The 14,945-nt window shown below is 33.8% G+C and overlaps 2 protein-coding genes across 3 annotated transcripts; one reads left to right on the top strand and one right to left on the bottom strand.

Moving 5' to 3' along the window:
* Positions 1-4,945: 4,945 nt before the first annotated feature.
* LOC109149062 (UDP-glucuronate 4-epimerase 3-like) lies at positions 4,946-7,093 on the top strand. The gene has a single exon (XM_019296702.1). The coding sequence runs from the start codon at positions 5,398-5,400 to the stop codon at positions 6,691-6,693; it is 1,296 nt and encodes a 431-aa protein (XP_019152247.1). The 5' UTR covers positions 4,946-5,397; the 3' UTR covers positions 6,694-7,093.
* Positions 7,094-8,391: 1,298 nt separating this feature from the next.
* LOC109149063 (tRNA 2'-phosphotransferase 1-like) lies at positions 8,392-11,940 on the bottom strand. Of its 2 annotated transcripts, none has more exons than XM_019296703.1 (8): positions 11,607-11,940; positions 11,423-11,536; positions 10,487-10,634; positions 9,996-10,085; positions 9,538-9,592; positions 9,315-9,437; positions 8,827-8,883; positions 8,392-8,724 (listed from the first exon to the last, which is right to left on the bottom strand). In XM_019296703.1, the coding sequence occupies exons 1-8, from the start codon at positions 11,798-11,800 to the stop codon at positions 8,591-8,593; spliced, it is 915 nt and encodes a 304-aa protein (XP_019152248.1). In that variant the 5' UTR covers positions 11,801-11,940; the 3' UTR covers positions 8,392-8,590. The 2 variants fall into 2 exon arrangements, with proteins under 2 accessions (XP_019152248.1, XP_019152249.1); XM_019296704.1 differs by having other exon boundaries at positions 11,423-11,533; positions 11,607-11,922.
* Positions 11,941-14,945: the final 3,005 nt, after the last annotated feature.

Here is a 14,945-nt window from a genome sequence, read left to right as displayed (position 1 = left end):
CGGTAAAAACTCGAACCGAATTGAATTGTTCGGTAAAAATCGAACTGAACCGAATACTGTTTGAATTTTGGATTGCTATTTTGTTATATATTAGACTTTGGATATGGACTATGTAAACACCATAACACATAATATAGAACTTTTGATATCAAACCATAAAGAAATCAAATAAAACATTTACGAGAGATACTCGTGAGAATATGAGCTGAACGGCAGAGCAAGCAACAAGAGACTTGGATTTACTTTTTATTTATTTATTTATTTATTTTTTATTATTATTATTTAAAAAAAAAAAAAAACAAACGGTATTCGGTTCAGTTCAATTTTTTACCGAACAATTCGGTTCGATTTTTTATCGAACCGTTCGGTATACAAGAATCCAATACTGTTCGATTGTTCGGTATATTACCGAACCAAACTAGTTCGGTTCGAGAAAACTAAACCGAATTGTCCATCCCTAAAGTTAATTACCAAAATGGTCCCTTGACTAAATTACCAATTTGGTCCCAAGTTAACGGTTGACTAACGGTCAAACAAACGGAGGACCAATTGGTTAAGATTTTTAAAGTTGAGGAACTTAATTGGTTTTAAAAAAATAGTCAAGGACCAAATTGGTAATTTCGCTATAGTCAAGGGACCATTTCGATAATTAACTCATTTATTCATAAGATTTTAAGATGTGTTAAGTTTTTTATTTGAACTACTTAAATTCTCTCCATTTAATTTTAAAAAAAAAATGCACACACATTAAGATATATAACATTCAACATAGGAGTATTTTATGTTTTTATTTTTATGTTTACTATATATTTCAATTCCTTAAACATTAGTGAACCAAATAAATTAAATGAATTAAATTTTCTATTCTATTATATTTTTGGCCTATTATAGTCTCTTCGAAACAATATTATTCCTGCAAAAATCATTCCACAAATCAAACATAGGCAACATGGACTAGCTAGGATGAATGTAACGACATGAACCCAAGTCATACCTAATTTCTCTACCTAAATCTTTTTATTTTTCAACTTAAATTTATTCTTCTTCTTTTTTCTTCTTTTATACAAATAAAACTAATATATAAAACTTAAAATTAATATATAAAACTTACGGAGTATATAACTAAAAGGCTCTAATTGGAATCTTTTAAATGACACCTATATTAATTTTTTTTAATTTTGTTGTGAATTTACACATTCCTAAAGTCACTACTGTAGATTTGTAAAATCACTACACTAATAGATATTCATTAAGTAATTATTGTAGATTCATAAAGTCACTATTTTATGTTTATAAAATCACTATCGTAGGTTTAAAGTCAATACGGTAAGTTCATAAAGTCACTATTGCATATTAATAAAGTCACTACATATTGCATGTTTATAAAGACACTAGTACAAGTTCATTAATCATTATTGAAACAACATATTGCAAAAATATATTAATAAAGGTATCATTTAAATGATCTTAACAAGATATCTTTAATGATATGTTGTTTCTTCTGAACACTGGAACTGTGGGAGGACTCATTATGCTTAGAAGCCTACATGCCATCAATGTAGGCAGATATTCAGTTAATCCTAAACTGAATATCCTGAGTTGCCTAACAGATTAAGCCACTAACTGACTTAATCTTCCTACTTGCACCACAACCACCCAATAATACAATATATTATATATTATAATATATTATATACAGGAAAAATACTTACATTTTATATATTGATTTTATTTATACAAAATGAAATAGAATATATATATATATATATATATATATATATATATATATATATATATATATATATAAGTAATAATTGATCAATTTGTACCATTTCTATAAACTTGGACGTTTTTTTTTTTTTAATAAATTTACAGTATTATTTTGAAATAAGGGTCAAATTAGTCACTTATCTATAGATGCATGAAAATGTAATTAGAGCCCATATGGGTAGTTCAACTGGTCATAGAGGTGAAACTTTGGAATAATGACCAGGGATCGAGTCTCACCAGCGGCAGTGTGGGAGCAACCTCTCAAATTGAGGGGGGTTTTTCTTGTGTGCAGTGAGCACCGGTCTATGAAAATGTAATCAGATCATTCAATTAAAAAAAAAAATTGGCCCCCAAATAAGTTAAATTTGTGCACTCAATCCAAAATAACCAATACTCTAGGTAAAAATGCTGACGTAACATTTAAAATTTTACAAATTATTATTATTATTTAAAAAAAAAAAAAAACTGATTAAGCTAGATAGATAATTTTTTCTTTCAAAAAGTAAACAAAAAAATATTAAAACATCTCTTCTCTTCATCTCTGGCACTAGAGACCAAGAGCTTTTCTTCATCTCCTTTAAGACGAAGAGATCTTTGTCTATGGTGCCGGAGACCGAGAAAAAAAAAAAGTTATATATGTTGATAGGATAATTGGTAATTAACTTGCACTACCAATTATTTTTGCCTAATTAAACAAATTTAACTTATCTTTTAAGACCAATTGATAATATGAGAATCATACTCTATTCTTTCGATCCATCACCACATTTGTGACTTTGAAACAAATATTTTGTGATGCTTAGGAGATGGAGTTATACAATGCACCTACCAACTTGGGACATAAAATGTCTTATGAAAGGGTCCTCCTTGAGAAAGAGAGAGATGTTTTTGCCTTGCTCCCAAACTCCGTTTACTCAATTCCACAAGCAAAATGTGACTCTCACATGACTTTGTCTCCTTTAATGCCCTTTGCATTTACTCTTACCTTCATCCCTTCCTCTCCTTGGATAATGCTTCTCAAGAGGTTGAATTCTCAATCCGACAAACCATTTAGGAGGATGTAAATTACGGTAATTTAATTGCTCAACAGACAAGGTGTGCACAAATGATCTACTCACTTTAGGCATCACTCTCTCACTACTGGTGTCGAAGTTCGAATCTTGATCTCTTCTTTCAAATAATGTCTACTGAACTAATGAGTTAAGAATATAATAATGCTACTTGGCCTACTTGCATACTGGCCACCATGGTATGTAACATTTAATGTCTTTCATATAATAATTAATATAAATGCAAACCAAATTGTGCATTTATTATTATTATACGCTAATTTATATTTGAGTGATCCTATGGTTATATTTCATAGAAATTTGATGTCAAAATACTCCAACTCCCACAAATCTCCTATTCTCAGCTCCTTTTAATTTAAAACACATGGCCTGGACTTCTTTATTTTAAATTTTAAATATAATAAAAAGTATTCAATAAAATCCTTTGACTGGCTTCTACTTAAAGGATAATCACGTACTCATCTACCAAGAAAAGGGCAATGATATTCGTTTATTATTACTGTTTAAAAATTATATTATAATACAAGGAAAAAATGCAATTATTTTTTCTTAATAGAGTTGAATTTTCTTTTTTAAACAAAATAAACTAATTTTTTTTGAGTGATGATGGAAATTCACGGTCATAAGAGTGTGCATTTAATAAATCTCAATCAATGAGGTAAACCAACAGATATTGTCCATGGCTGCCCGTTGAGAGTCGAACTTGTAATCTTGTGATTATAAAGTCAATAGCTTAACCAACAACTTGATCAAACAACTTTTTTTCTTTAACAAAAAAATTAATTTTTTTTGAATGACAATAGAAATTCACAGCTACCACCCAAGAACAACAATAAGGTAAATCAGCCTAAATTGTTCATAGTTAACCAACTCAAATCAAGGAAGTCAATATGCTGCTCCTGTTGAGAATCAAACTTTTAGCCACAAACTAACTTAGTTAGGGCTAATTTGGATACATAAAATAATCAGTCGTTATATCGTGCACCGCACGTCAAAACGGTGTCGTTTCTGCAGTTATAACGGAGTGACACTACAGTGTGTCTAAACCGACACTATCTCACGTATTATTTTTATATTATCAAATGAAACTGCAGTTATATCAATGATACTGTAGTTGTGGTGAAATGAAACTACAGTATATATAAAATGAAAGTGAATAATATTTCACATATTTGAGTGTATATTGTACAATGAAGCTGTAATTATATTGAAATGATCATGTAGTTGTTTTTTAATGAAACTATAGTGTATATAAAATAAAGGGAAAATTGTAAAAAATGCCCCTCTATAATATGCCAATTATCAATGTCACCCCTGAATTATGAGTGGTGTAAATGTTGCCCCTCAATTATCAAAATGGTGCACATATAGCCCCTCCCGTAACGGACTTGTGATTCTCCACCGCTGTCCATCGCTGGTACTTTGAATCGAGGGAGGAAAAAACAACTAAATTACATATTTACTCCGACTTAACGGTGTCGTACACTAACGGGGAACCACATGTCCGTTACGGGAGGGGCTATATGTGCACCGTTTTGATAATTGAGGGACAACATTTACACCACTCATAATTCAGGGGTGATATTGATAATTGACATATTATAGAGGGGTATTTTTTACAATTTTCTCTAAAATAAAATTAAATAACATTTTTACATATTTGAGTGTATAAATATTGAATGAAACTGTAGTTATATCGAAATGAAACTGCAGTGTATACAAACTGAAGAACAGAGTTATTTTTTGCGAAGATTCTGTTTCTTTTCATTAAATAAAACTACGTCGTTTTGATGCGCGGTGCATGATCGATCATGCATCGCGGTGCACGATATAATTTGCGTAAAATATAGGCAAAAACATTTGTGAGACCGTCTCACGAGTCTCAATCCGTGAGACGGGTGGAATCTTTGTTTAATAAGGTCACAGATCCGATCCATTAATTAAAGATTTGATCTATTAATCAAATATCGAACCTGTCTTATAGATTGAGACTCGTGAAACGATCTCACACAAGTGTTACCCAACATAATAAAATATGTTTTGACTCAATTCTTAATCCCTGTGCATGTTGATTTTTTTGTTATTTAGTTTTATAAAAAAATTCCAAATTCTTCAAACTAGTTTCTCCCACCCATTAGTCCACCCCTCAAATCTCTCTCTCCCACTCCCTTCTTTTTCTCTTCAATCACCCATTCCTTCCCTTTGTGTTTTAGTCTGTAGAACCAAAAGAAAAAAAAAAAAAAAGCCCCCCACAAAGCAAAAAACCACCACCGAATTCCACCAACAACAACCGTTAACCAGTCCCTCCAAGAAACCAGAAGATTCCCACAAATAAAGCACCCAAAAGTTTCATACACCCCCCTCCAGCCCCCATCCTTGGTTCCATTTCCTCATCTCCATCCATGGAAATCACAAGAAAAAGATAGGATTTTTCTTTCTTTCTTTTACCTATCCCCCTTGCCCTAGTTGTTTGCCCAGAAATTTCAGGGATTGAGAGAAAGGGCAGAAGTGGGTGTCACCCAAATCTCCAAGATTGTGAATAATTGTTATATATATAATGTCCCAGATGAAGCACATTGACAGCATTCCATCAACCCCTGGGAAGTTCAAGTACAATAGGTCTAGGCTCCATTCTTCCGTTGCCAAGCTCACTTTCTGGTCCTTTGTTTTTGTGGGGTTGATCTATTTTTTCTTCTTCAGATCACCGTCTTCTTATTCTTCTTCTTCTTCTTCAGATCTCTCTAGGAGGTCTCTGAGGACCAGCTCCTACAGCGGCCCAGCCTGGGAGGAGAGGGTTAGGTCCTCCGCAAAGGTTAGGTCAAGTAATGGCATCTGTGTTTTGCTTACTGGGGCTGCTGGCTTCGTTGGCACCCACGTCTCCGCTGCCCTCAGGAGACGCGGCGATGGCGTCTTGGGCATTGATAATTTCAACGATTACTATGACCCTTCATTGAAAAGAGCCCGGCAAGCCCTTCTAGAGCGCACAGGGGTGTACATTGTGGAAGCCGACATTAACGATGTGGAGCTTTTGAGGAAGCTTTTCGACATTGTTCAGTTCACCCACGTTATGCATTTGGCCGCTCAAGCTGGGGTGCGATATGCTATGGAAAATCCGGGCTCCTATGTTCATAGCAACATTGCAGGATTTGTTAGTCTTCTTGAGGTTTGCAAGGGGGTTAATCCCCAGCCGGCTATAGTCTGGGCATCTTCTAGTTCTGTTTATGGGTTAAACACTAAGGTCCCATTCTCAGAGGAGGATAGGACAGACCAGCCTGCTAGTCTCTATGCTGCCACTAAGAAAGCCGGGGAGGAAATTGCCCATACTTATAACCATATCTATGGCCTTTCCTTGACTGGATTAAGGTTTTTCACTGTTTATGGACCCTGGGGGAGACCCGACATGGCTTACTTCTTTTTCACTAAGGATATCTTGAAAGGGAAGGCGATTCCCATATTCGAGGCCCCGGATCATGGAACTGTTGCCAGGGATTTCACCTACATTGATGACATAGTGAAGGGGTGTTTGGGGGCTTTGGATACTGCTGAGAAGAGTACTGGTAGTGGTGGCAAGAAGAAGGGGCCTGCTCAGTTGCGGGTGTTTAATCTCGGGAATAAGTCCCCCGTGCCCGTTTCTGATCTTGTCAGCATTCTTGAGAGGCTGCTAAAGGTGAAGGCCAAGAGGAAAATAATGAAGCTTCCAAGAAACGGGGATGTGCAGTATACACACGCGAATATCAGCTATGCACAGAGGGAGTTCGGGTATGAGCCTACTACCAATCTGCAGACAGGTTTAAAGAAATTCGTTCGATGGTACCTTACTTACTATGCCGATGGAAAGAAGAGCGACCAGTGATACATACATATATACATACATACATACATACATTCATACCATTCTTCGTTGATTGTGTGTATGTGGCAGGACAAGATTCAATTTTTGCTCATTTAATTGTCATTCTTATTCTTGTTTTTAAGCCTATTCCATTTCCATTTCCATTTCATTGCTCCTATATCTCGTTTTTCGTTTTATCTTAATCGTGCCTGCCATAGAAGGAGTGCTTCAATTCTCACCATGAAGAAACTTATGTTTGCTTGGGGGGGCATCTCATCTGTTTTAGTACTCTGTGAGTGTAAGTGTTGTAGCTTAATTCATTGTACAATTTTATTTTATTTTTAACTCCTTAAACATGTGTAATCATTGTCAAACTCAAATAAAGAGGCATATTATATAGTACAATAATTGTTGCCTTTCACATGAATTGTTTTGATTGCTATTCTTAGCATGGAGTGCATCTTTTGTTCTTATGCTTGTAATCCACCTTTTCTTGCCTTTCACATGAATTGTTTTGATTGCTATTCTTAGCATGGAGTGCATCTTTTGTTCTTATGCTTGTAATCCACCTTTTCTGTACCATGATGTTTGTTATTCCATCTTATTATTGCCAAAACTACTCTTTTTTTTTTTTTTTATCTTTCTGATATTTCAACCTATCTGGTCAATCTCAGTAGATGTGCAAGAATTTATGGATTTGGTAACCGAAGATTACTTTGATTTCCTAATGTTTCTGCTAAAGTTGATTGTTTTGGAATGAATGTGACTATTTTAGGAGAGAATCTTAGATGGAATTTGATCCGATGTGTAACTGAAGTTTGCAGAAACAGAAAGGAGTATATGCATATCATTTTTTTTGTTTGTGCCTATAATACTTCTTTTTCTTTTTGTAAGTATTTATTAAACTTTAGTTTTTGGTAGAATGTAAAAATAAATATCAAGAGATGGAGAAAATATGATTTGTATATGGCTGAAATTAAGACTGGCTTCTGAAAAATGTCCTGTTGTTTTTAAGTTTTGGTTTTTTCTCCAGGATATTGTGTAGTATTGTGACTTCCCAATTCAGTTTTGTGATTATATGGATCTGTGTATCATATCACCTTGATTGATTAGCTGCTTCCCTGAGACAGGGTTTTTGAGATTTGATGAATGTTTACTTTTTAAAAAAAAATAATAATAATAATTTTGTGGGGGAGGTGACGAGGAAAACCCGCACCTTGATTGAGTAACTTCCCTAAGATAGGGTTTCTGAGACTTGACGAATGTTTACTTTTTTTTTTTTTTTTTTTTGGGTGGGGTAGGTGACGAAGAAAATCCACACCTTGATTGAGTAGCTTCCTTAAGATAGGGTTTTTGAGACTTGATGAATGTTTACTATTTTCATTTTTTGTGAAAGTGTCGAGAAAAACTCACAGTCACTACCTGAAGATATGCACGGGGTAAATCTCGTGCACGGAGTAAATCTCGCCTTGTGACCTTAGCCAACAAATGACAATAAAGAAGTAAACCAACCTAAGTTGTCTATAACTGACCAACTCAAACCAAGAAAGTTAAGATTTGAACTCGTGACTTTGTGATTACAAGTTTGTATCCTTAGTCATCTTGGTTAGGATTATACCGATGAATGTTTATTCTGATTGTTGATTACCCATAGCTCAGTTTTTACATTATGTAGTTAATCCTTTGTTGTCTTGAAAATGCCAGTTACCAAACTCAACATTTCTTCTATATTGTTTATGTAATTGGTCTAAAGCAGTATACAAGGCAGGCTTTTAAAGTATGACAAACATCATGGTTCAAAACATATGTCAAAGACCTTTTACTATAGTTGTCTAAACTTGTGACTCTTGATTGAATGTCTCAACTTCAATAAACAGTAAAAGATAAAAATTCAAAAAAAAAATGGAGGAATCCAAGGTTAATCAACTGGAAATGAGATGGATTTTCTATCTGGCCATGATTCAATTTTCTTGAAGTACTTCACTGGCACTACACCATCAAAACCCTCTGTCAATATGACCTTATTATCAGAGATGTAAAGCTTCATTCCTTCTGAAGTAAAAAAAACGAGAGAAATCATAACAAGGCATTAGATTCGTAGGATTGCCAAGTGATCCAACCTTAATTGCGTAGTTTGTAGTAATACAAAATTACCTTCTAGAGCTTTTTTGACATCCAGAAAGATTAGGATATTGACATCTCGCCTCATTCCTGCAAGAATAAGAAACATGGCTCTCACCATTGAGAATATAGTCACACCTAATTTAACACCATTAAGGTAGCTGCCCCATAGAAGTCAAGAAGGATGACACTTGAGAAAAGTACATACTAGAAAACATTAGGAAACAAGTGTAAATAGGTGGGTGGTCACAATTTAAGAATTGCTAAGGCAAACTTCAAATCAAGGCTTCTTATAAGTTAAAACCTTTCACCAAGTACTGTCTTCTTTACTACAAAATTTTCAGCCTGTATCATGAACATGATTTTGTTTTTAAACACTCATGAGTCTTTACAAGTTAATATATGTTCTATACTTTTTCTCAATCTTTTTCGGCCCAAAGAATCAATGCCCCCATCACCTGTATCATGAACATGATTTATAACCTTAAAGTTTTAAAGTTTTAAAGATCCTATCATCTTACCACTAATTACTTCACCATCTGTTGGTAAGCCACGTGAGAAGTGAACATGTAACCTTTTCATGCGTTTGAGGCCTTGCTCCAAAATCAGTTCCAAATTCTTCTTGTAGGTCCCATGGACACACACTGCACCATACACACAAACAACCATAATAAAAATGGACTACTATACAGCATAAGAGAGTGAAGCTTCCTAAATCCTAGCACATTGCAAACATATCTTTACCTGGAACTTCTTCAGCTGAAAGGATTGGTTTCAACAAGCTTTCAGTTTCAACCGTCTATTACATGTCATTCCAGCAGAGAAGGGTAACTCAATCTTGCATAAAACATTAATTCGAATGCACACCAGAGGGAATAAAAATTTAAAATTGCATATACCCATAATTACTGACACCACCATCATTTTTATATATTCATTGGAGTAAAATAGATACTGTGAACTTATGAAGTAGAATGGGAATGTAATGGCAAACAACAATTTCCCAACATGTTGAGAACTGTGGTAAAAGTTTTAAACATTGCCAATGTGTTAGCAGTATCCAACAATACCTTTAAGGCTTTAATTGTTTTTAATTGTTGACCATTTTCTGGTAGAGTGAATAGGTCCAACAGAATGAAGACAGCTTGTTCTATCAGAAACTACTATATACATAATACTAACTCTTTTGACAGATTGATTACCGCAACTGTGTGCCCTTGGTTTGCACGTACCCAAAGCTCTCCGTTTTCCTCCAACAAGCTAAACCTTTGCTTGTTGTCCTTCCTGACTGCCTAAAACATACAAAGAGCAAAAAGAAGTTTCAATTATTTTGCAAAAATTAAAGCCAAAACCAACAAGGCTCTGAACAAAATATTTCATAGTAAATGCGACAAAGGAGAAAAAAAAAAAAGTGCAATTATGAAACTTTTTGTGCTAGAATTGCATTAGTGTTATATTTTCAATAAAACTGTCAACTACTTAGTCACATATCATTGCCAGTAAATGAAAAAGAATAGAATTTTTCAAAATGTAAAAATGGATTAGAGTCCGTGATAGAAGTTATTCACACACACACACACACACACACACACACACACAAAAACCAAGCAAATTAATCTTTGCATATCACTCCATGGGTTTTATACAAAAACAATAGACAACAATAAATGGAGAAACTGATTCTAGAACTAACCTCTTTGATATCGTCAACTGTGTGCAACCTCAATGGTATATTGGCAAACGTTTTTAAATCTAGTTTCAATAGATCTTGGACCTTGACAAATCCATCACTCCTCATATTTAAATTTAGCTCGAAAGTCATATGACGCAAAATTCGTGTTCTGAGATAATTGCCAACAAACAAACAAATTAAGATGTTGGCAACCTGCTTGTGTTGATTAGCAAGTACTTAGGTGCTTAAGTGCAAAGAAAAGAGAATGTGTTCAAACATAGTGGTCCTTTACAGATTATCCACTTCCAATCTTTGGAATCCAAGCAAATACAACCTTGACAAAGATTATGAATGTAAAGCATTTTAGACAGAACCTGAGAAATTTCAATGCTGGTATACAAGCAAAGAGTATAATTTTTTAATCTTTCACCTCCCTTCCCCTTGGAAAATGTGGAATACAACTTCTAACTTGTTCCATACCCTAATCCCCTTTAGAAAAGTTTCATGCCAAACAATCTAAAATTGCTTGAGTTAGATCCAGACTAAATCTTTTATGTTCTTTTTGGTTCATTTTTTAAAAGCTAATTTCCACTGACTTCTCATTGAAGACAATGACCAGTTCCAGTGGACAGTTTTAAGAGTAAATCAGTCCTACTATCATTATCATCAGCACTTCAAATACTTTTTCGAAGATATACATAGGAGTTTTTCGCACTTTTGGTCTCACGAGTATTGTGACACTAACAATGTTGATCTACAACTTTCAAAACTTGCATAATTGGTGCACGAGTATCAATTTCTTAGCACAAATGGTCCTTCCGGTGAAATCTTAGGACAATTTTTCACCAGAAAAATTCACCTTTATAGGGGCGAAAAGTTGTGGATCAACATTATTAGTGCAAAAAACTACTAATATGCTTATATACATAGCATGCAAAAGGTAAGAATAGAGCATACAATAATCGACCAAGAGCATCAATTTTATCTTTTCCAGAGCCACCACCTCCACCTCTACCTCTCGACCTTTCCCTCTTATCCTTTGTATCCAATCCTCTTCCTCTACCACCGCTGCTGTAAATTCAAATAATATAATAAAAAACAGAAAATGCATGCGTTTACATAAAATTGTGATTGAAGTTACCTGCGATTTGAATGTGCAAAAGCAGAGAAAGAAGAAGAGGGTGAATTTTTGTATGAATCCATTGAAGTTAATGCACGAAAGCCAGATAGCAGAGAGGATGGTGTAGAGGAAGCGCAAGGAAATTGGGGAAGAGCAACGAGGCAGCTTCGAAGAATTCGAAATCCAGTGTTGTTCAGTAAAGAAGCGGCCAACATAAGGGGGAAGCTGAGGATGCTGTGTTATGGCGGGTAGGGTTGGGCGGTGAGAAATTCACCGTAAAGCAATACAATAGAAGAAGAACCGGAATTACAGAGCTTTGCCCATCGGAGTTTTAAGGCGTTTATTTCCAGTATAGCCCTCGGGTTTGGTCTAAATTATGTTCTAAACTATATATAGGCCTGTGGATCCTGTGAGGGAGAGAAATAAGAAATAAGAAATTAAGAACTAATCCTAATTTTACATTTGTAAAAATTTGGCAGTTATTATTAGATTTTAACAACAACAACAAAAAAAAAATGCAATGGTATTTTTATAATTATCATCAATTTCACTTTGCAAACTTCAATATTTACAGAGTGTTTGGTTGGAGAGTGGGAATTAAGTGGGAAAGGAATTGCAATTCCATGGGAAATAAATTACTGTGAATAAAGTGGGAATTTAAATTCCAGTGTTTGGTTTACAGGAATAGAATTACTGGGAATTTCAATTCCAATGTTTGGTATACATGGGAATTGAAAGGGAATAAGTAGTATAAAGTAAAAAATGTTCATTGTTATTGTTAGGCTTAATTTTAGGTTAAAAAATGAAGGGGTAATTTTGACTCATCACTATCTTTTTTTCTTCCTAAAATTCCAGGAATTAAAATTGCAGGAGGACATGGGATTTTAATTCCATGTTTGGGAATTTTGTAGCCTTTGGAATTAAGTGGAAGCAAATTTAAATTTCCTTCAACCAAACACCATATTAGGGAGCGCTTGGTTCACGAAACCTTTGATTATATATATGTGTGTGTGTGTGTGTGTGTGTTTATTTATTTATTTATATGTATGAATGTATATCAATGCTTAAATATTAAAAAGAATTAAATATATAAATATACACACATGTATATGATTATATAACCATATTATTATTATTATTATTATTATTATTATTATTATTATTATTATTATTATTTAACAAGGGCAAAGTTGGAATAATTCAAGGTAATGTAAGACTACTTAAAAAAACGGGAGTAATCACATTACCTTGAAACATTACCGCCACATCAGCTTTCAGGTAATATAACATTACTAGGTAATCTCATAACTTGAACCAAACAAGGTAATATAACATTATCAGACTCAGATTACCTAGGTAATCTAAGATGACTTGAACCAGACGCCCCCTTAATGCAATCTTTAACAACTAAATATGCAAACCTGGTAATTCTATAAAATTAATGAAAAAGTTAAATTTTAAATCTAAACTGTAAATGTTAGACCTTAAGCAGTAAAAAGTTAACCACTGGACCAATATAAAACCAAAAACTCAGTCATAAAAACTCTAAAATCGAAACCCTAATTGCAATGTACTTTCACATTTTTGCAAGTGCAAACTTGTAATACTAAATATGCAAAATGTTAACACTAAATGTGCAAAACGTTAATACTAAATAACAGATTTTAGTGTTCACGTTTGCATAGTAAAATTGGTGATAATTACGAAATTGTCATCACATTTTTTTTTTTAAATCTGATCTAGAACGTTCAATTTTTCTAGATGTAAGGTTGTGATTAGTTCTTAGTTTTCTCCTACAGACTTGTTCTGATCCTGTGTGTGTGTGTGTGTGTGTATATATATATATATATATATATATATATATATATATATATATATATATATATATATATATATATATATATATATATATATATATATATATATATATATATATATATATATATATATATGTCAAGCACCTTGTGCTACGTTAGCACATTTGTGGCTCTTCTTGAGGGAATGTCATAAGATTAAGTCCCCAGTGGTGAGGTATTGACTCATTGGGCTACAACTGATAGAGAAAGCATATTGAACAGATACTACCTTATAATAGAGTTGATAGTCAATCGTTATGTTGTGCATCCGTATGCACCATGCATGGTGTATACGGATGCCAAAATGACGGCGTTTTATTAAAAAACGCGTGTCTTCCCTTTAAAAAAAATTCAGGTTCGATTCCCAGCAACAACATTATATTGTTCATTCATTCTGGAATTTTAGTTCATAGATTATGGAATTATAATTCATTGATTATGGAATTATAGTTCATCGATTATGGAATTGTAGTTCATCGATTCTGAAATTTTAGTTTATAGATTATGGAATTTTAGTTCATTCATTCTGGAATTTTTAGTTCATAGATTAGATTATGGAATTATAGTTCATCGATTATGGAATTTTAGTTCATATGTTGTTGTTGGGAATCGAACCTGATTTTTTTTTTTTAAGGGGAGACGCGCGTTTTTGCATCCGTATGCACCATGCGGTGCATACGGATGCACAGCATAATTTGCCGTTGATAGTACTCAACAAAAAAAAAAAAAACTATATATATATATATATATATATATATATATATATATATATATATATATATATATATATATATATATATATATATATATATATATATATATATATATATATATATATATATGTTTATTTATTTATTTATTTATTTAGATCGAAATGAAGGGGATACCCGATTACAATTCAAGTTGGCTAACTATTTTCCGCCAGATCAGGATAGAGGCTAAATCGTTCTCAAAAAAGGTAAGAACAAAATATGGGGGGGGGGGGGGGGTATGGTGACCATATTCTCGAGCTTCTGGGGGCAATTTTATGTTGCTTTAGCAGCCATATGATCTGCTACCGTATTCTGTTACCTCATTATGTGGTCCAATCGCCAACCATCGAAGAAGCTGAGTTCCGCTTTGCATGACTGTACCATCTCGTCTGCTTGGCTGTTGAGAGGTCTCCCTTTTGAGACTGCATTTACTACATCCTTAGAATCAACTTCAAATATTGCTCGTTTGAAGCCAAGACGTCTGGCCATCTGAATTCCTCTGAGCAGACCGCAAAGTTCTGCCTTATCTACACTTGAAGGACCGAGGCCATAGGTGAAACCTGCAATCCAAGCGCGACATCAGTAGTTAAGCCCCTTTTGGCCCTGTTAAGGTTAGACATGATTCTATCATGTCTAGCCAACCATAGGAAGCAGCAAATGCGATTTGGAACTTTTAATTTAATTTTCAAATACTATTCCAAATACTGGCTGATGGTTCGTTATCAAAACCATCTACTATTTCATAAGATTTT

Source organism: Ipomoea nil, unplaced genomic scaffold (genome assembly GCF_001879475.1).
Source record: "Ipomoea nil cultivar Tokyo-kokei standard unplaced genomic scaffold, Asagao_1.1 scaffold2149, whole genome shotgun sequence".
NCBI lineage: Eukaryota > Viridiplantae > Streptophyta > Magnoliopsida > Solanales > Convolvulaceae > Ipomoea > Ipomoea nil.
This window is presented reverse-complemented; position numbering and strand designations above follow the sequence as displayed.

What these genes read in the sequence shown, in the direction of transcription:
- LOC109149062 (XM_019296702.1), top strand. Translation starts at nt 5,398, where the DNA reads ATGTCCCAGATGAAGCACATTGACAGCATTCCATCAACCCCTGGGAAG.
- LOC109149063 (XM_019296703.1), bottom strand. Translation starts at nt 11,800, where the DNA reads ATGTTGGCCGCTTCTTTACTGAACAACACTGGATTTCGAATTCTTCGA. An exon ending in CAGTTGACGATATCAAAGAG is followed by an intron (nt 10,086 to 10,486) that starts GTTAGTTCTAGA and finishes TGTATGTTTTAG; the next exon opens with GCAGTCAGGAAGGACAACAA. An exon ending in ACCAAGGGCACACAGTTGCG is followed by an intron (nt 9,593 to 9,995) that starts GTAATCAATCTG and finishes GACATGTAATAG; the next exon opens with ACGGTTGAAACTGAAAGCTT.